The sequence below is a fragment of the Meleagris gallopavo genome, chromosome 3 (assembly GCF_000146605.3).
Source record: "Meleagris gallopavo isolate NT-WF06-2002-E0010 breed Aviagen turkey brand Nicholas breeding stock chromosome 3, Turkey_5.1, whole genome shotgun sequence".
NCBI lineage: Eukaryota > Metazoa > Chordata > Aves > Galliformes > Phasianidae > Meleagris > Meleagris gallopavo.
In genome coordinates, this window is record NC_015013.2 from 54,518,248 (window position 1) to 54,540,231 (window position 21,984).

The 21,984-nt window shown below is 37.7% G+C and overlaps 1 protein-coding gene and 1 long non-coding RNA gene across 6 annotated transcripts; one reads left to right on the forward strand and one right to left on the reverse strand.

Annotated features, from left to right (window-relative positions):
- The first annotated feature begins 6 nt into the window (after positions 1 to 6).
- On the forward strand, positions 7 to 20,166 carry LOC104910325 (meprin A subunit beta). The gene is made up of 8 exons (XM_019614019.1): positions 7 to 87; positions 576 to 681; positions 1,517 to 1,624; positions 16,955 to 16,973; positions 17,159 to 17,209; positions 17,298 to 17,341; positions 18,347 to 18,425; positions 20,030 to 20,166. Exons 1-8 carry the CDS (start codon positions 53 to 55, stop codon positions 20,149 to 20,151), a joined length of 564 nt encoding a protein of 187 aa, XP_019469564.1. The 5' UTR covers positions 7 to 52; the 3' UTR covers positions 20,152 to 20,166.
- On the reverse strand, positions 6,872 to 16,615 carry LOC104910326. Of its 5 annotated transcripts, XR_002113358.2 has the most exons (5): positions 16,549 to 16,603; positions 12,877 to 13,102; positions 10,732 to 10,871; positions 10,386 to 10,573; positions 6,872 to 9,018 (listed from the first exon to the last, which is right to left on the reverse strand). It is a non-coding gene; the product is annotated as an uncharacterized LOC104910326 (long non-coding RNA). The 5 variants fall into 5 exon arrangements; XR_002113359.2 differs by lacking the exon at positions 12,877 to 13,102 and having other exon boundaries at positions 16,549 to 16,590; XR_792966.3 differs by lacking the exon at positions 16,549 to 16,603 and having other exon boundaries at positions 12,877 to 13,427.
- Positions 20,167 to 21,984: the final 1,818 nt, after the last annotated feature.

The following is a 21,984-nucleotide window of genomic DNA, read 5'->3' on the forward strand; positions in this document are numbered from 1 at the left end:
TTTTCCCTTCAAATAAAGTAGCAGGAATGATGCAGTATCAGCTAATGGAGAGATGGCTAATAATCAAATGCGCCAAGGAAATACAAGGTAAGCTGCTTATTTTCCTATAGTTATTATTAAATTAACTATAGTGTAAGCTTATGCTATCTAAAACAAACAAAACTGCAACAAATCCTGTTTTAAAAAAGTATTTAGTTTCTTCTTTGTTTGCATCCATACATTAGGCTTTTTTCACTACTTTCTTGAAAGATTTGAATGCAAAAGTATTACCAGCAAGTAAGAACAAGATGCAGTTGCAATTGGATAAAAAAATGTGAAGTCCAAGTCTCAGTAGGATGTATTTAGACATACAGATAATAAATTTGCTTTAAAATTGCTATTTAGAAGTAGAGGTGATAGATGCTCTGTTAGGTCCACTGTTAAATCAATAAAAGTGGTTTTTTTTTTGTTGTTATCAAAATATGGGAAAGTAACGACAAGCTAACAAATGAATTAGGCTTTCTGTAATACTGCTTCCAAAACTTCTGTCTTTTTTTTTTTTTTCTCTGTTTAACACTGTGTATTTCTGCTCACAGTGGACATCCAACTTTCAAATGCCCCTTGTGTCAGGAAGCCAATTTTACCAGGCAGCGCTTGCTGGATCACTGCAATAATAGGCATCTTTATCAGATAGTTCCTGTAGTAAGTAAAGTTATTCTTTTTTTTTAAATAAGTTTTTACTCGCGTATAATTCTTTCTACTTTCATTCTGATTATATGAGGGATTTTAAGTGTGCAGCATCTATTCTGTATCTTAACAGGTCACTGTGATCTGAGAAAGTCATAATACTTAAAGCACTGCATATAAATAGAGGAATGGCTTTCATTTGAAAATGCTTCTTGCCTAGCACCTGATTGGTTTTAGGGCATTTCTCACACAGCTGTCTCATTTAGCTCAATTTGAAACAAACTCAGCTTTTATACTTGACATGCACTCCTCTTCTTCGTTTAGTAACTGAGTTCTGTTTTTATAGAATTCCATTTGTAACATAACTGTTGTTTTACTTGAAACCTACAGTTAGAAAATAACCTAAGGTAATCAATAGGAGCAGAGGAGAAAAATCTGTTTGGTTTTCTATTCTTTTCATCTGTAGAGGAAGAGTTACCTTTTTTTTTTGCTAACTTGATCATCTCAGGTACATGAAAATCCTTTTAAACAGTGTCAGGTGTAGCGATTACTTTCTTTTCTAAATTTTATGCAACAGGAATTAATAGAGTGGCAGACAGAAGTGATAATCCTCCACTCCTTAGACAAACACTAACTTGGAAAGCTGAAATGTAATTTTGAATATTACACCACTGAAATAAAGAATATCTAAAACTATATTTCTGTGTAACTGTGGTAAGATGTAGTACTACTTTAGACTAGTTATTCCTGTAGAACGTGTTTTTTAATGCATTCTGTATTATTATCAGTAGCTTTTTAAAAATTTCTCTTTGTTGTGTTTTTTTTTTCTTTTTTTTTTTCCCAAATTCAGATCTGTCCTATTTGTGTATCTCTCCCTTGGGCAGATTCTAGCCAGGTTACCAGAAATCTTGTTAGCCATCTAAATCTGAGACACCAGTTTGACTATGGAGAATTTGTGGTAAGCTTTTCCTTCTTTGTTAAGCAGGGGAGTAAATGGTAATTTTTTATTAGAAATACAAATGCTAAAAAAAGAAAATTGGTAATGTACTTTGTTTCTGTTCTGGACAGAAGCTGGAAGTAGTGTTCTTAACTTCCTGCTATCAACATGAAATGTTGCCAAGAGTAGATGTTGCCAACAGTTAAATAAGCACAACTCCAAGCTGTTAACTTAAGCATTCTCAATCTGAACTTTTTTTTTTTTCTGTAACAATTCATTTTCCTCAGGAGAAGGAATAATATAATGGGTGATACTCTGTTTTATTTGACATTTTTCACCTTCTGTGACACCAGAGATTAAACCGTAGTTCTCAAGACTCAGCTTCAAAAGCTGGTATGCTGCTACAGCCTCTCTTCCAGTGTGTTGCAAAAGGGACTGCAGTGTAAAAAAGAGGTGTAGAGTTAGTATTCTTTTGGGCTTATTTTGATTAAATGGCCATTGAGTAGATTAAAAGCCGCATACCCATATGTAGTCACTGGGTGGATCGTAACTGAAGCCAACCAGTTGAGTCCTGCATATGGGCTTAGAGATTTGGAGAGTTCATTCTGTGTTTTCGAGAGTGTTAACAGAGTTCATGATATGCTGTGTTAGCCTTGTGTAGAAGAAACATAGTATTTGAGCCATAGGCAGCTAAGGAAGGCAAAGATTCAGTATGTACTTTGTGTTGAGTCATCTGTGATGAAGGCATGGAAGAGATTGACGCAGGGAATTGAGATGTTGAGCTTGAGTGCATCTTGAGTGCTTGAGGATGCAGAACTGCTGTTTGGAATTATGATTTGGGAAACCTGCCAGAATTGTACCAAAGAGATGTATTACTCTGTAATTCACTTACAGTGATATAGTAACATCTTGGAATACATCTCTTCAAAAAAAGCAGGATTAACCACCCATCTTTTGCGATACATGATACAATCTATGATTACTGTAATCTGGGGGATAAGGTTTTGTGTTTATTAATGGAAAAGGTTATGGCTAGTTGGGAGCCCAGGTAGGAGAGTTGTGTGATGCAGTCAGCTTTCCTGAGCTGACTTTTCTGCAATGTAACTGAGCCAGGAAGAGGAGGTGGACCCTTCTGCTACATGAGCTTTGTCCTGCTCATCTGAGTTCTCTGTCTTCTGGTTCTTGTTTAAATAAAGGATATCATGCAACATAAACAAATCAAATACTTACAGAAATACAGAGCCTCAAGTGGGGAAAATGAATTATTGAACTAGAGGTTGTGGTACTTGATTATTTGACCATTTTGATGACATTTTCATTTTGTTTAGAATTATCAGCTTGATGAAGAAGCCCAGTACCAAAATGCAGTTCAAGAATCCTGTCATGTGAACTTTTAAAGTATGCACTTCTGTCTTACTGGTTATCCTAGAGGAAAAATTACATGATTTCTGTTGATAATCTGAAACCTATATTAATAAAAAATGGCTTAATTTTTTCCACGTTGATAAGAACTTTTCATATATGGTTTTACTGAAACTTGAACTTGATATTTTTAATAAGATCAGGCTCTTGGAATCAGAGACCTTCCTGGAACAACTTCATCTTCATTGTCTCTAACTTCTAACTTCTGTTAATCACACAGTTTCTTTTATTAATGCTGGATATTCTGATTGACCAATAACAACTTTGAGAACAGCATTTTAGAGATGCAAAGATGCTCTGTTGCACTGTTGAATTTAAGTTCATCTTCGTCTCTAAGATAGCTGCAAGTTAACAATTTGTGTTGTCCTCCTGCCTGAGGACAAAGTTTTATTTGATGTTGTGATTTGTTCCTTGCCATTACTATGTAAATGAAAACAGTGCCAGTGTAAGAAATCAAAATACTTTTTCTGTATAGATTAGCAATGCAGAGGTTTCATTCACTAAGAAAGAATGATGCCATTGCCTGGGAATTATTACATCTGTTTTCTTCCCCTTTTTGAGCATAACTGAAGTAGGACACTTGATTAGAAAACTGTATGGAGAGTTTTCTCCATCCTCCTAACTATCAGTGAAGAAAGCTATACTTTCTGAGCGATTCAGGATGGCATGCAAGAGGTGTACTTTCTTGGTATGTGAGTGTGACTAGCTAGTTTTTTGTTTCGTTGGAGGTTTTTAAAAACTTCAGTAGTTTTAGGAATTTAAGTCACCGTCTGTGCTGTCTCTCACAGCAGACTGTGTAAGTAGAGCATTTATTGGCTTCGGACAAATTGGTGCTCAGAAGTGAACTTGTTTATTTTGGTAAAGCTGTTTAATATGTGGACATCTGCTGCATTCAAAGGCTTGAAAAAACACTTGAAGAAAATCTTGCTGTAAATTAATTACCAACATTCTGCTATTCTTGATATCCACATTCTCAGCAAGACTGCCATTAAAATTGGAGGAAAAAACCTGGAAAAAACAACACCGATTTTGAATTTAAATAGGAAATGCATTTTTAAAAGAAATTTCAGATCTTTAATATTAATAGGAGGAAGGGGAAATAAAAAGTGAGTCATCTGCACAGATGACGTTTTTGGGGATTTAGACAGAGACATTTCTGAATGTATACCTTTTGAGGACTGAACCTTCACACTACATGGCTATGACCCAACGTCAAACTGTTCTTGATGCGTATTGTATGTGTGGTGAAGTACACACCTGGTCTTTCTTTTAATTTATGTCTAGTTGGTGATTTATATGTAACGATATCAGTTATGCAGAAGTACAACCTCCAAACTCCTGTCTGAGTATTCTCACTCAGTCTGTTTTAGTGCTCTTTTGACCACATGCCACTTTGGAGCACTTCACTGAAAGCAAAGGGAAAAGTTTGTTTTGATTCCCCCCCTTCCTCCCCCCTTTGTTCCTCTGCAAAGCCAACTATGAAACAGGGCAAAGGAATTTCAATGTAGCCTGATACTAAAGATTTAATTTTTTAAAAGAAAATGACCATGGTGTGTGTTTTTTATTGCTGTGTAGATTTGCAAATTAATTTAATTAGTTATGTGAAAGTTTGGTTAACTTCTTTAGATTCAATAAGTTATTTATATAATCTGGCAATAACTGCCTATAACCAATACAGATTCAGAACACCTCGTGGACACTGGAACTGGTTATTTCTTTTACTTGAGCGTACTTTGAAAATTGCAAATGGAATTACATCTACTTTAAGTCTGGGAAGCGAGTTCTTCTATAGCAATAATTAGTTGCCACTTGATACCTGGTTGCTGAAGTAGCATTTTGTTCACATTTAAACAAAGAGACTTGAATGCATATGTTAAAGCAACAAATGTGTATCAATGCAATATTAAAAAAAAAAATCTTGCACGGTGTTTATTCTCTTTATTTGCATATGCTAATGTCTGTATTGGTAGGCACTGCCTTGCTTTTGATATTTTAAACTTACAATATGAAGAGATTGCATCCAGCACATTCACTAGGTAAGCATTTCTTGAAAATGAAACAATCTGTTTAAATATGCTGCTTCTGGTCATGATGTTTTTTACTGAAACTCAAACATGCATAAAACGTTGTGTATTTGTAATGAGCCATGCTTGTACTCGAAACATAAAACCTTTACTAAGACACTGCTGTTGAATAATATGTCCATGTTGCATTGTGTATAGTTGAAATATGCTATGTTATGTTTAAATTTATCCTTTATGTTTTCTTCTATTAAACTTTTATTTTCTATTTGTTTCTTTGTTGCATAATAAAGATGATCAGTCCGTTTGCTGCTATTTCTTTTTCAGATGCTTTTTAAACTCCAGTTCATAGTCATTTATATGCTTTCACAGTTTTAAGTTGAGAAATAGTGTGTATGTTAGTGAAACTAATGGCTTGTGGCCTTAGCTCACAATCCTCTCATGTGCTGACAGGCTGCTTTACATCACATCTTAAGATCTTTTTCTGAAGCAAAACTAAAAAAGATGATAGGTTGGACAAAACTATTCCTAATACATCTTTTTTTTCCCTCTCCTGTTAGTATATTGCTGTCCCATGCAAAGTTAATAGAGAGAGAACCTCCTAAAAGAAAGAAAGATTTACTTAACACTTGACACCAATAGCAAACCTTGTTATTTAGATAGATTTAGTGAGAAGAACTAAAGTGGGGTTTTGTTTGCTTTTTTTCTTTGTTTTTCCTGTGAAAAGAACTTATGGTTGCATTATTGGACCAGCATGGTGGTATGCAGGTGTTTGTCCTTCTGCCCCTGTGTTTCTGAGCTGAAAAATGCTTTCAATATTTTTTGTTTTTTATATTCTATGGTCATACTCAGAATAATGTGGTTATGAAATTTGAATTAAGGTCTTATTTTGAGTGATAGAAGTTGGCAAGATGTATAAATTTACTTTTTGTTATTAGTTTAGTGGTCTTTCTCCTTGTAACTTAGTTTTATTGAGCTCTAAATAGATTATTGTACCACTTAAATCTGGTTACATGCCCTTTGTTAGAGATTCCATTTAATTTTCTTTTACTGTAACAAAGTGTATCCCATTATTTACAGAGAATGCACTTAGTGTGTTTATTTCTCCTTGGCTGCGTATTCTCTGTAGAACTTTCCTTTGTCCTGCTCCAGTCCTTAGTCAGGACTTCTTTCCCAGGAAGAGAGACATCTCTGTATCTCTCATCTTCTGACAAGTAGTGAGGCCTAGAAGGTATCCATATTGGGAAGCATTTTTGGACTCCTCTTGAGATGTTATTTTTCAGACCAATGAGACTTGAACACGAGTTTGTTAGAACTACTATAAACATATATAACATATTTTAGGGTATATTTTTAATACCTTTGGTTTTACTGGGCACAAACTGGGACAGAGGAGGCTCCCTCTGAGCACCAGGCAGCACCTCTGTGTTGTAGGGGTGATGGAGCACTGGCACACGTTGCCCAGAGGCTATTTATGGGATTTTTTCCTGACCTCCTGCTCTGGGTGTCCCTGCTGGATCGGGGGTTGGGCCTGGTGGACCCAGAGGTGCCTTCTAATCTCACGTATTCTGTTTTAAAGAGAGAAGCACCTTCCAGATTCTTTTAGAATTGTTGGAACTAGTAATTAAATGACACAAACTCCACGTAGTTTCTTCTCAGTACAGAATGCATTGAAGCTAGATCTAAATATCAGGTCTCTTCTGTGTCCTGTTACATACGTGTTTGAACATATGTAGAAGACAAAGTTCAGGACCACTACTGTAAAAAGGCTTTTGCAGTCGTGTTATAATTGTCACTTTCCAGTGAATTGCCAGCCTGACTTTCCTTTTTTTTTTTTTCTTCATGCATAAAGTTGGTTTGGATTGTTATAGTGCTTAAACTCTGTGTTTGCTTTGCTTCATTTTCCAGCCTTAACCTCCATTGTTTTGTCTGTGAGACTTTTTTTTTTTCCTCATCATCATATATCTCTGTCTTTGCGGTCAGGACAGAGCTAAAATAAAATATAATCACTGCCAAATGCATTCAGTAGAAAGCATCTAATTCCACTTTACATCTTTACTTGAAATCTTCTGTGTTTAAGATTACATCTTTACTTGAAATCTTCTGTGTTTAAGATGTATTTTTCAGTTCCATGGAGCTGCAGGCCGTTTCCCAGGGCTTAGTGATACAGTGCTGTTTTTATGCACTTGCTTTAGTCTATGAGAATGCTTAGTCTGAGAAAACTGTTCACTATTACTTTATATTCTCTTTCTGTATTTTTGGATTTCTCTCTGTCTCTTTTTTTCCGTCTGCATGTCTTTCCTTACAGCAACTCTCAGAGGATTTCCCTAAGTATTCTACCCATTGTCCTTTCTGGTTTTTATTCAGCAATTACATAGATAAGGTTATATTACTTAACTTATAAGTATTGTCTCCTATTTTGTATACTTCAGAAGCTCCTCTGGCTGTGCCCTCAATATCTTGGAGCTGATGTGGGCCTTAGGGGTAAATAGAGCAACTAAGAAATTTAGCATCAGTAACTTTCACGGTTAGTCTGCTTCCATGACTGGGGGAGTTTTTATTTCTTAAGATGTCTTACCAGACAATATTTCATTTTCAGAGTTGTTTTCTACCTCCTTTCATCTCCTCAAACTAAAAGTATTTGCTTTGGTGTTTGTGTGTGTGGTTTTTTGTTTTTGTTTTTTTTTTCTTGGGAGGATATCCTTTTGGATAGTATATATCAGGATTGTGTTTAAAAGCAAACACATTTCATGAAGACCAGCCCATTAGCAGTAACAGGCACGTGTTTTGCAAAAAACCTTGTGCTGAGTGTTCTGTTTCTGCAGGTGTGCATCAAAGGCAAAAAGAAAACAGTAGCTTTTTTCCTCAGAATGGCTGAGGCTGGCAGGGGCCTCTGGGCTCAGCCTCTGCTCCATCAGGGACACCAGAGCAGAGGCCCAGGCCCACGTCAAGGCAGCTGCTGAAGGTCTCTGAGGAGCAGAGCCCACACACAGCCCCTGGGCAGCCTGTGCCAGTGTTCCGTCACCTGCACAGCACGGAAGTGCTCCTGGTGTTCTGAGGGAACATCCTGTGTTCCAGGTTGTGCCCATTCTCTTAGTCTGGCAGGAGGCACCACTGCAAAGAGCTTGGCTCTGTCGCAGCACGTAGACTTAGATGGGACCCCTCAGCCTCCTCTTCCACTGGCTGAACAGTCCCAGCTCTCTCAGCCTCTCCTCACATGCTCTGGGTCTTTCAATAGGCCTTTCTCCAGGGTCATGTTTGTGGCAGCATTGTCATGGAAGGTATGATGGATGTGCCACCACAGTTGTGAGACTGTTCAGACTTCAGTAGTTTCCTTTTATGATTTTTTCCTTCTTTCTTAACACAAGCCACAAGAGGGCACTGAATATTTTCAGGTTGTCTCTAAGCATAGTACTTAACAATGCTGATTTACTCGGTACTTGTACTCCTTGATACTTTTAGTTGTGGATATTTTTACTCAGATATTTCATAAAGCGTAATACATCTCAAGTGGCTTAGGGGTTAAGAGACTTTATTGTGGATTGGAATGATCCCAGCAAGAATGCTTCTGATATGCTTTGAAACCTCAAATGTAAAGCTGTACCTGTGTGTTTTATCATCGGGGCTGTCTACCGAGGAAGAAGCGAGTGCTCCCCACTTCAGAGCGGGACACAAAGTGCAACATAGCCATGCAAACTCCTTCTTTGCAATTTCTCTCCTTCCCCAAAAGTATTCTTCAAGAGGTCGATGAAAGAGTTGCAGTGCAGCTGGAAATCACCAGGGGGCATCTGAGGACTGTTGCTGTCTCTGCTGGAGCAGCGGGGCTAGTGCTGATTTTGGCTTCGTGCTTCATGAAGCTGCGCTCTCGCCAACCACCCAGCTAACGGCTTAGCTGCTGCAGTGATGAGGTGTCAAGTCCAGGTAGGCCTCGTCCCTGTGGTCTTATAAGCTGCTCGAAGTTGCCTCAGGCCTCTGGAATGAAGAGAGAGGTTCCCCTAGTGAAGGCTCCCACATCTCACATTCCTAGAGTGTGCTCCTGGAGCTGTAGTATGATATGGCCAGCTACAGTTGCTTTGGGATACACACTTGTCACAGTTAGTTTCCCACTGTAAGCCCACTCATAAAACATGACTGTGAGAAAACACGTCAGGTGTAGGTTCTAATGGAGGGGAAGAGGTGTAATCTTGTGAAAGAAATTATCTTGCTTATCTTTCTCACATAAATGAAAAGATAGCAGTTAAAGTACACCTGAAGTGGCAATGGGCAGTAGAGTGTGAAATGCTGTACACCTGAGTTTCCTCTGGTTGTTTTTTAATGTTGCTTTTTAAATTTACCTTTAACTAAGCAGTGGGAGGAAATGGAAGGTTTATTTCCTTTTCTTGATAACTTCTCATCAAAGCAAACATGTCACGTTTGCTCCTCTGTAAGAAGGTGGAATCTATTATGATTTTCACTTTATGTTATTTCCTCATAGCTCCTGCAAGATTTGTAAGTGTTGGAGTTGTGTAACTTGACATACTTAGGTGTCTTGAAACACCTTGGATTTGATTGAGGGTCTCTTATCTTGTAGGTTTATCTGACTGCTCTTATCTTTACTGGTGCTTATGCCTCATCAACTAACATGGTAGTTTTGCAGTGTTATCCCCTCTCGTGAAATTAAGTGAAAAAAGTAGAACAAATTTGTGCAAGATAACACATGAAGTCTGAGACAGAACAAGGAACAACCAGCTATCTGAGAATGATGGACCATTTGAACATCATCCTGCTTTTTAGAAGCAGATCTGCAAGCACTGCTAAGTGAAGTACATAATGCTCTACAAGCCAGCAATTTTCAAGATTATTTAATTAATTTATCTCATTTAAGTTCACATTGAAAGTCAGGTTTCACCTAAATGTCAACAAGCAGCCCTGACTCTCAGTCGCTCACTGCACTATACGGATAGCAAAATTATCAAAGCGTCTGTGCTGAAGTATAGAGCAACAAAACTAGCCAAGTATAAAGTATCCACTAAAAATGCTAGAAAATCTTTGTCCATATAGAGCTATTATTTATTTATTGAGTTTTAATTGGTTCTTTATAGTTCACATTGCATATTGAATTTAAGTTGCTCTGATTTCATAAAGAACATGTGCAAATATAGAAAGATAATTTAGTGCTCTCCCATACTTCACTCATTTTTTCCCAGTATCTCTGCCAGCATTATCATCCCCAGGTATAGCTTTACTAAGCAGGTGTAGCTTTCTGTCTGCATTGGAAAATGCCTGATGAATGTTCCTTATTCTGCAATAAAGCCAAAAGATACAAACTGCAGGATTATTATTGCTACAGTAATGCCCACCTTTGATGGTGCAGACACGAAGAGACAGTGCCTCTTCAAGGGAATGTGTAGCTTGCTCTGCATGCTGCCCATCTGTCTGGTGCTGGAGATCTTCCTGGTCACTGCAGTACATCTGTAGCAACCTCCACATTGATTTCTAATGTCTTTCCTTGTAATTGCTTGTACTAGCAGCATGGGAACACGTGGGTCTGTGGAGAAAGAAATTTAAATGACTAGCAAAAGCCTAGATTTTGCAGGTGCCTTTTATATTTACTCAGGGCTTATTAGATAGCTTAGCACCCATAAAAGCTGTAAAACATGTTTAAAGGCAAAGAACTGTAAAAAGAAAAAAAGAGAAAGGAGCAACCTGCTAAAGACCTGTTCCTTCTTCTTTGTGTTTAATGTTTTTTCCTCAAATGTAGAGCTTCCAGTCAGGACACTGGTGGACTCTACTTGCAGATTAAACTGGAAATGTAAACAACATCCTTGTAATCCACAGGTCCCTGGCTGTATCAAGAAAGAACATGAGTTACTTTTGGCTGTTATAGGTTTTTGGTAATTGTAGAATAAATGCATAATTTAAGACTGCCACTCTTTTTTATTCATCTGAAAATGCACACTATCTATTTAAATAGGTTGCACTATCCTTCATTAATTCATTTCCATTAATTCTCCATTATTTCCTACTGTTCACATTGGTTTTAGAAGTATGATGTGGCACATAACTTTTTTTAATCTGATGTGGCACATAACTTTTTTAATCTGTAAAGTAAAATACAGACTCAATTCTTAAGGAAAATAAGGGATAGCTGTATTGCCTGAACACAGTAAGTCAGTGAAAAACAAAGTGTTGGTCGCTATAGAGAGCATGGTCACAAAAGTAGATAAGCTCCATATAAATGATTGAAAAAACTTCTTTAAAATGTTTGATTACTTACTGCCACTGCCTAATCATGTATTAAAAATCCAGTTTGCTACCTCATGGGAGAAGCAAAGAACTTTCACCATTTTTTTTTTTCCACATATTGCTTAATTATCTGTTTGTAGTGTTTGCTTATTAGCAGATTACTGACTGAGATGTCAAAACTTAAACTAGTTAAAAAGCAGAGTGAATAAGGAGGAAAAAATGAGTACGAACTGTATAACAATTCAGGGTCAGCTACATTGGCTGACTTTGTGTGCAGTGGTTAACTTCACCCATGCCTTCTCTCTTTGTGTTACCAATTCCAACACTTTTTTCTTTGATTAATACACGTTAACAAATGTGTTGATTCTTTCGAGTTCTTTGTAAGGTACCTATCAGGTACTCTAATCACAGAATAAGGGTTGTAGCTGTTGCAGTCTTTTCAACAGTGCGTTTTTTAAACAAGTATTAACACCATCTTCACTTAACATGCTTTAGTTCACATCACAAAGGAGTAGTGGTGCTTATGAATTGAATTCCTTTGATATGAAGCTAACAGAGCCTGCTTAAAGCATCCAGTTGCCACCACTGACTTGCAATCCTTGGGATCAGATCGCAGCTTGGCCAAAGTAAAACTCTTTGAAATGCGTATGACATAGAAGCCAAGTTCTTAGCACCAAATACTTTGATTTACAAATCTGTTCCAGTTAGTAACTGTTACTATAGGCATAGCCAGCCTAACTTAGAGAATCTCTGAAAGGAGAATTACTGGCATCACCCAGCAGCTGCAGAAGGCATTAGGAAGAATTCAAGAACCGGTGAACTTGAAGAAGAAGCTTTGATAAAAAGTCTTTTCAGCCTTCCAAATATCAGTGATTTGGTAACAACTGGCAGTGTGATTGTTGTATAGAGGACTACATTATTTGCTATTAATTTTTGTAGAAAATACAATGATATAGGAGCAGTGATATCCACAACTACTGCTTCTCAGTAGTTAAGCAGTAAAATAAGCTTGGAATTGTGCAGCTACAAATTAGTTTGGCAATTGCCTGAGAACAATTATTTGTTTCTTACCAGCTCTGATACTTGAAATTTTATGTGAAATGTTATTAATTTTGATATAATCATGTGGAAATCTGTTCTTTGCATTCACCATACAAAATCTAAACGTCACTTCAGTTTTTCTGAAATTCTAATCAGGTAGTGGATCTGGGGAAATAAACAGCTAGCCAAGTCTGATCATAGAATATCCACAAGTACCTTGAATTTAAGCGTAAGAAGAAGCCGGCCAGTTCAGTGCTCACTGGCAGTTAGTAAATAGGTGACTGAAGTCAGCAGAAACTCAAACTCCAAACAGTAACAACAGCAATAATACAAGGGCAAAAGAGACATTTTAAAAATTAATTTATATGAATTTTTAAAATAACCCAGAAGAATACCACCATCTGATTTACTGACAATTACAGTGCTTCACTTTCATCAACAGTATACATGACATTGCCTTTTCTAAAAGCAAGATTCTGAAATTATGTTGGGGGTAGATCTGTGCACATGTTTATTGCCTTCCCTTTCTGCCAAAAAATACATGTAAATATCTTAAGGTTTTACCTGCCAAGTGCCTTACGAGCTTTCAGTTTTTCAAAGGGATTTAGTGCCAGCTTTATCCACAGATGTATGCATTGGCTGATGTGGAAAGGTGGTTCTGGAGACCCTCTGGTGTGACCCCTGTGCTCAAAGAAGGGTCTTCACAGTTGTGGCCAGCTGAGTCTTGAATATCTTCAAGAATGGAGACTCTACAACCTATCTGGGCAACTTATTCTGATGTTTAATCACCCTCGTTGAAAAAAAAAAAAAGTATCCTTATGTTTATTTGGAATTTTGTTTATTTTTATATGTATTCCACTTCTTTTGAATTTCTATTTTCCTTGGTTCATTTCTTCCTCTATTTCAACTTGTGTTCAAATACATTTTCTCACAGCAGTGCTTAAAACCAACTGAACTACGTTAGTTGCCCTAGTGCAGTTATGATGGACTTCACTTTTAAGACAATGTAAAGGTAGGGAAGTTAATCGTTGATGAAAGGACAAAGGTTTTGGTTTATGATATTTACTGTTTTAAATACCAAGTTGGTCTCAATTCTATCAGTTCAGCTGTTTGCTGACTGGATAAAAACATGGACTGGCTTTCTGTGCTTGTGCTCCTAAGTTGTCTTCTTCAGGTGGTCTGGAATCAGGTAAGAAAGCAAATAGTGCATTTTCTTTGTGTACTCAAATAAGCAATACAGATTGATAAGAGTTTGGGAGGAAAAGACTTAAGTATATGATTGTTCCAAAATTAGAATTCTGTTTCTTCTGTGTGGAGAAGAAACAAAGATTTCTGTTTTCCTTGAGCCGCTGCTCTTAATAGGCTTGGGTATGCATTGGAAGAGCATACCTTATGTTCCTTGTCTAAGCAGAATTTCACTAATATTCAAAGTAATATTACCAGAGTTGTAAATGCAGAGTTAGAACCAAGATAAATATTAAAAAGTATTTTGCTATTCCATTCTGAATGGAATTTATTTATTTGCTATAACTTGATGTATTTTACATTGAAACCGATATCTTTTTAGCCACTGGGTGTACTTTTTAAATGGTGGTTTTCTGTACATCCAGTCCAGCTAAACTATTACTAAAAAATAACAGCAGATTTTGAGATTTTGTACTTCGCGTCTTTTCTACAGAAATGTAATATTTTGCTGCTCTTATGATAATTCATTGTTGAGGCCAGATATTTGAGTGATATACAGTATAATTAATTTGGAGAACAAAAACCAGTGAGTTGTTTATGCTCACTTCTCTTTTAAGTTCATAATGGCTTTGGGGTAACTTACAGAGTAAGGTATTACTTCAAGTGAAACAATCTTACCTATTTTAATTAACACAATTTAGCTGTCTGATTCTGGGAATCCAGGTGCAAAATCTTACCGCAGCAGTCGTAGTCTGTCCCTCTCATACATTCATACACAGCTCATACAGTACATCACCTCTCTAAGTTAGAAGCTCAGACCCAAGCCCCCAACTTTCCTATTGCTCTCCTGTATCCCCCAAGTCCTGTACTCCATTCCTATTTCCTCTGTCCATCACAAGTCCCTCTTCCCCTGTTCTGAAACTTTTGGAGACTCAATCCTCAGCTTTGTTTAGATTCCTCTACAGGCATTTGTAAAGCATGTAACTAGTGGTGCAGACAGCTACCAACATCTACAAGTTATCTCTCCTCAAGCTGACTCCCAGTAACTAGCTCCTGTGTGAGAGGGGGTGTCTTCAGCACAGCAGGGCTACTAAGTTGATTTCCATGTTCATTGTGGCCAGGAAGATCTTTTCATATTTCTGATGCTACTATCAAGAGTTATGTAGTCTGAAGGAAACACCAGTAAGTTAGGGGTTCTCATCCAAACTGGTTGACCATACTCCAGACTATGTCTGTGGTGAGACCGGAAAGTTTTTAGTGGGTGATTCATCACATCTTTGAATAGAAGCTCAGTGAGGTCTGTCATCTTTTAGAAATGCCAGGATGTTGTGATTGTTCTATACCTATCTTAGAGACAGATTAATGTTGTATGCAATAACTCATTTATTTCTCCACCGATTACCACTAATACCTAATTTTTACAACTGGAATAGATGAAATGCTTTTCCTGCCTATTTGAGGAGTACGTGAATTATAAGTCAATTAAACGTGCCGGCAAGCCATGGTTTGACCAACCTCCAGTGTAACTTAATTCACGAGTCATGTTGTCTGCCAAAGTTAGGCACTAATATTATAAGTGTTTCAGGAAAAAAAAAAACATTTGGTGTAGATGTATATAAGTAGCTTTGGTTAGATTAAATCAGTTTCCTCATTGGAATAACTCATACGTGTACTTCCCCTTTATGTGCCTGTGAAATGTAAATCTTAGTTGTTTGCAAAATTTTCAGAGGCTAGAAATTCAACAAATGGGTCTCAGCTGTCAGACTGGTGCTAAGACTGAAGCTGTTGCTACTTGAACAAGTAATACACAGATACTTCTTTAGTAATGGAATAATTTACTACTGAGATTCACATGACTAAAGGCCTAATTTTGTTCCAAAATAAGTAAGAAGGAATGATGAAAAGAATTCCTTCTATGTAAAACATTCAATGACAATTTTCAGTTCCAGGACCAGCCTGGATTTCAATTGATTGCTTTTCTTTAGTAATGGATTTATACTTTGTTTTAAACACATTAGATACTGCTGTGCTTAGCTACACTGATTTCTGTTTATGAGCTCTGAATGCAGATAAAGGAGCATTTTTCATGAGCTAGCCAATTTTTACCTTTAGCATAGTTATGTTTTCTGATTAGATATGAGAACGTAGAAATTCATAATTACTGAAACTATAAAAATGTTTGCCCTCCATTAATGGCTAAGGCTGTTCAGCATAGAATCATAGAATCATAGAGTATTAGATACATACATAGATAGATAGATACATAGAATATATTGTGTTGGAAGGGACCTTAACACTCATCTAGCTCCAACCCCCCTGCCATGTGTAGGGCTGCCCCCCAGCTCAGCTGCCCAGGTCTTCATCCGACCTGGCCTTGAGCATCTCCAGGGATGGGGCACTACAGCTTCTCTGGGCAGCTGTGCCAGCACCTCACTGCTCCATTAGCATTCTTTAATAGAAGAGAAAATCTGATTTTAACTTTTTAATATTGGAAGCTTTAATTCTGATTTTTTTTTTCCTCTCACATTAACAAAATACTGGTGGAAGAGTAGAAATTAAAAACCAAATAAATTCTTGAAGACATGTATTACATACTGAGTAATTTCAGCTTGTTTTACAAGCTCCATTTTCATTTCAAGTTTTGAGTACATGGACTGGAAACTGTTTTGTGGATATCTTGTGATAAAGGAAGGTAATGTAATAAAGGACATAAAGGCAATAAAACTTTAGAACATAAGACAAGACTATTGACACTATGGATTTACAGGGGATTTGTTCCCCAAATACTGCTTTACAATTGAAAGTTAGGCATGCCTTCCATAGGTTCTGTACAGTATTTTACTAGTAGCAATATTTGTTTTCATAGAAGTACTAGGTTGTGAAAATTTTACAGGAGCAGTACTGGTTGACTTGCATGTTGGGCAGCCTGGCATGGAGTGGGCAAAAAGCTGAAACAAGTTGTACAATCAACAAATATACAGATGATATAAATATATCCAGGAGTTTAGCTGATGTAATTATTATACTAGAGTAGGAAACAAGGACACTCACCCTATCCTGGGTTCAGCATAATAGACTCCAGTTGGAGCAGATCTCCAGAGGAGATCCTTCCCCATTGGCAGTCAGCTCTTAAATGGGCCTAGGAGAGGTGGAGCCAGGCTCCACCCCTTCCTGCAGCACAGGTGAATTGCCTTCACCTGTGTGCCGTGGCTGACTCATTGCTCGCCTCAGGTGATCAATCAGAGGTTCAGGCTGTGATTCAGCAGCCCTATACACAAGCAAATGAGTATTTGTAGTTAAATGAGAAGACAGTGGGTCCAATCAGTCCAATACAAGCAATGTGATAAATACTGTTATTTGAGCATAAATGCATCTCTAGTACTGTAGAGAGAATAATGCTAACTGCATTTCATTGAGTGCCTTTCTAATAATATATCTTTTTCTTTCTTCTCCCCAGCCTGCTCTGGAAACTACTGGTGAGTTCTGTTTAGAGATCAATTTGTATGCATAGGAAGCAGTCAACAAAAACAGCTGCTCATAAACATTGCTAGGACAGACACAGATTTATAATTACTGTTATTGTTATTGCATTAATTTTCACACATCATAAAGATAACAGCAAGAGCTCATGTCCTACCTCACTTGTCTTTTTATTTTTCAGAAGTAGACATAGATGGAGGAATTGATCAAGACATCTTTGACATCAATGAAGGTTTTTTCTTTTAATTCAGTTTCTCTTTTTCCTGTTGGAAGCTGTAGATCAATATAATAACTGCATGTTAATTTCCTCTTCTCTTTAGCTCTAGGACTGGGCCTTTTTGAGGGAGACATCAAACTTGATGGGGTGAGTTTGAATATAAAATATAAAACCAGAACTGTGTCACTGACTCATACAATGTAAAGTATTAGTGGTGTGAAATATGACTGATGCATCCTGCTCAGACTAACAATAAATGCTGTTTATGTTACGATAAACTGAAAATGTTTGGAGATACGTTTCTACAAAATGTCATAAGCAATGAAGGACTCGGGTGCATTTACAGAAACATTATCCAGAATAAGGTCAGTTTAGTCAGTAGATCAATATCATTAGCATCTTGTTTTCTTTGCAGTGGGTCTTATATTTGTACTTTTAGCATATTCAGCAGCACAAATCACATCCAGACAGGGTTATGTAAAACATCCTTAATTTATCTGCAGAATATGCATGTAAATTAGGAGCCAATTAACTTTATGGACCAGTGCTGCAAAACTTTCATTGTGTAAATAGATAAACCAAAACCAATGGAAAATTAGACCTGTGAGTATAACCACATTTAAAACATCTGTCCCCTATGCCTGTTCAATCAATAAGAATAAAAAGTATTCACATAGCCAGTTACATCTCAAAGATATGTAGTAGAAGCCCAAGAAATTGTCTTGTGCCCCTGAAAGTCAGTATGGTTTTTCTTTTCCTTTTTGGTGAACTGCTTATGCTTGGGCATGTCAATGGAAGCAAGGAAAGCATTTGTTAATGGCATAGGAGCAAGCCTTTGCATTATGAAAAATCAGAATTATTGATGTTTGTGCACATCTCAGGACTTTGGAACTTCATGCTTTCCAGTAGCTGAAGCTGTCCTCGAATATGCATCAAAATCTGTATGGAGAAAATGCTGCAGAAATGGGAGACGGCTAGAAATGTGTTTCACTACAAACCCAAGCCATAGGCCTTTCTGTGATCTTCATATCTTTTTTTGATTTCTTACCTTTCTTATATGAACTCATAAGAAACGTAACATTAGCAGTATCTTAGTCTTTGACCCCAGATCAGTTTTTACAGAAAACTGCATAGTTTTACTTTCTTTCTCAGATGCAAGAACGAAACTCCATCATTGGTGACGAATATCGCTGGCCCCATGTCGTCCCCTATGTCCTTGATGATAGCCTGGGTACAGTATTTGTCCTTGTCAATGTCTGTATGTCACCTTGATTGAAATGTTGATTAAGGATCAGTAAAGATCTGTGTCATCCTTTCCTCTTCCTTCTGCCATGCTGTTAGTCTAGAGCAGGCCATTTCCCCCAACAGGATTTGATCTGAGTATGCACTAGCAGGATATCTCATTGTGGTCTTGGTCCCACCTTGGGGTCCCACCTCCTATCTGGATGCTCTTAACCTGACATGGTAGTGACCCAGCAGATTGGTTTGCTTTGAAAAGCATATGTCCAAGACATGAAACTGTAGTAAGATGAAGAAATAAAATGACACTGATGATCTTATTAAAACCAGGCAGCTTATTTGGCTGTTTACACCACCTAGAGCACTGTAGGCAAACTGACATTCTGGGTTGTAATGCAGTTTGCAGTGGCACACTGCTGAGTGCCCTGTTGTGGGGTCGGGCTGCTCTCCATCCTTTCAGGTACAACCAGCTGTGGCTTTGCATGTCAGAGGGGAGTGGTGAAAGAGGGAATTCAAGTTCTCAGAATCACAAAATTGTAGAGTTGGAAGGGAGTTCTGGAAATCATCTAGTCCAACCCTCTAGTAAAGCAGATTCACTACAGTACATTGCACAGGAGCGGGTCCAGGCAGGCTGTGAATATCTCCAGAGAAGGAGACATCACACCTCTCTGGGCACCCTGTTCTACTGCTCTGTCACCCTCATAGCACAGAGATTCTTTCTCACAGTCGTGGTTTTCACTGCATATGAGGAGACTGTGGGAGGGAGGGAAGATTTAGGGTGGGTGTCGGGGAAGTTCTTTACTATGAGAGTGGTGAGGTGCTGGAACAGGCTGCCCAGAGAGGCTGTGGATGCCCCGTCCCTGGAGGTGTTCAAGGCCAAGTTGGATGGGGCCCTGGGCAGCCTGGTCTAGTATTAAATGGGAAGGTTGGTGGCCCTGCCTGTGGCAGGGGGGTTGGAGATTCATGGTCCTTGAGGTCCCTTCCACCCGGGCTATTCTGTGATTCTGTGGTTCTGAGACTATGCCCTCACAGTGTGAGGTCATTTTTCTGGTCTATGACATGAAAAAAAATTACTCATCCCCAGTTTAGGCTAGGATCTAAGATAGTAAAGAATTGAAACCACATAAATTGCTCAGAGTAGATAAGCTAGACATATAGTTAGTATGTTCAAATCCCAGAGAGTTTCTGTGAGAGATGTGTAGCCTACAGTTAGCCCTAGGTGATATCTGATGTCATCATTCACTGTTTACTTAATTCATGTTCAGGAAAATCTCAGTGAAGTAAGTGGAAAAAAATTACAAAATGAAGAACCGTATATTGTGTATTATATACTCACCATGTTGTGTTTAAACATATATATTACAGAAAAATTACACAGAAACAGAACCAGGGGAAGATAAAATGTCACAAGAGCATAATTTGATGGTTTCTAGGCCCCTACATAGGTCTTAATCCAGCAAAAAGTTTGTTTATTTTGATTAAAGATTGCTGGAGCAAGACCCACCCTTAAGGTATGGACCCTTTGGACTTGCTCTGTACAGGTAACAGTACAAACCTAGTGGCTCAACACTGACAAAAACACTGTTTACACTGCAGAAGTTAATGCGAAGGGAGTCATCCTCAAGGCTTTTGAACAGTACCGACTCAAAACCTGTATTGACTTCAAACCTTGGGAAGGAGAGGAGAATTACATATCTGTGTTCAAAGGAAGTGGGTAAGAGGAGAAGTATAAAATAATTCTCATCTTTTTTTGGCTACAGACTGTATTCATGTCCAACATTCTCCCTAAAACTCATCTATCTGACTGCAATTCTCTGGTTTTCTTTGTGTCCATTTTCTGTTTTTCTGTTTTTTTTTGTGGTTGTTGTCTGTTTTTTGTTTTTGTTTTTTATCTAGAAAATGTAGTATTTTCCAAAGCAAGTATTACATAGTAGTAATTAACAATTTCTCACTGATACTTGTTTCTAAATGTAATAAGTAATCAGATCCTTGAAGAGGAGAAGATCTGAAACAAGCCCTTTAATTTCTTGACTGATCTTTGGCTTATGGAATGTCACTTTCATGTAATCATAGTAAGCATACCTTAGGTTTTAGGAAAAAAAAAATCCCATTGGAAATGTGATAGGTTTAACTGTGGGACACTGCATTTGCTTCAGTGTAACAAATTGAACTGCATTTGAACAATGTCACATAAGCAGCCAGATTATTTTTCAATGTTGCCTAGACTGAGACATTACACTGAGATTTCTTTTTATCTGTTTCTATTAGTAGTTATGCTATTTCACCTTAGTTTTCACAAAATAATGTTCTAAGAAAAAAAATCAAAATTGCACCAGCTGCTTCCCTTTCTAAGACAGTCTTTATCAAAACAGTGTAACAGAACAGATATGTTCTGCACACCACACTGTCCCATTTCTCTCCTGTTAGAAAAGGAGACCAGGGAAATCTCGATAGCATGGTGAGGAAATTTACCTTCAGAAAATGATTACCTGATATGAGAAAATGCATTCATAAATGGGAAAAGATTGTCTGCTAATAGAAATGCTTCCTATTCCCTTTAGCTTGTTCTGAGATATTTATATTAGATAATTGTTTCAAAAGCTCTTCATTCTCTGACTCTGTATTTTCTACTCTTTGTGCTGTGTACCTGACATTGAACTCAACCCTAAAAGATGTGTAAGTGGAGACATAGAAAGTAATGCATTTTCCTAGTGTCTGTGAACCAAATGGAAAACTCAAGGTGAAAAATGCATAAAGCAGCCCATTTCCACTCTTCTGTTTCTGGATTTCTCCTTATTAGCTAGAACTCCAGAAGCTGCAGGAGAACTCAGTCCAGAGGGCATAGTGCACACAGAAGTGCAAAGTTCCTGGCAGCCCCAACTGTATTCATAACATTTTATGGCACCAACAAAAAGTCAAATTGTCTTTGCATTTCTGATTTGATTTGCATTTCTGAAACATACAGAAGATGATGAGGGAACTTTATTTCAAAAAACGAAAAAACCTTCTGACTAGTAGGCCAAAATTGTCTGAATTATCTTTTTGAACTCAAAGTTAGTCACAAAGGAAATCAGCTATCAGTTTGTTGGCTGCCCTGTATAAAAACAACCTTCTAGTCTCTGGTGAATGTACACAGTGCTATCAAACCCCAAGGAAAGAGCCCTCTCCCTATCCCTGTAGTTTATTTAACACATGCCAGGGCTTGGCTACCACTCTACTATATTCACAAATACATATATCACTAAGCAAGAAGAAACTAACTCAAGTCCACACATTTGCAGCAGGGGTTAGACTGAAAATCTGTTTAAAGACCTCTTCTTTCCTCCAGTTCCTACAATAAGCAAAATATCTGAGAAACATTTGTGAATGACAGAAGTACAAGAGCATCAGAAGTGGCACATACCTGCAAAGCTCATCTAGCAGTCTGGAAAGTGCCATTGCTACCTTTCTCATGAAGGACATGGCTCATTCACCAGGAAAACTGGCATGGCATGGTAGTCAAATAGTTAGCAGACCAGAGAGGACCAACCCTGTATCATATATTTTCAGAT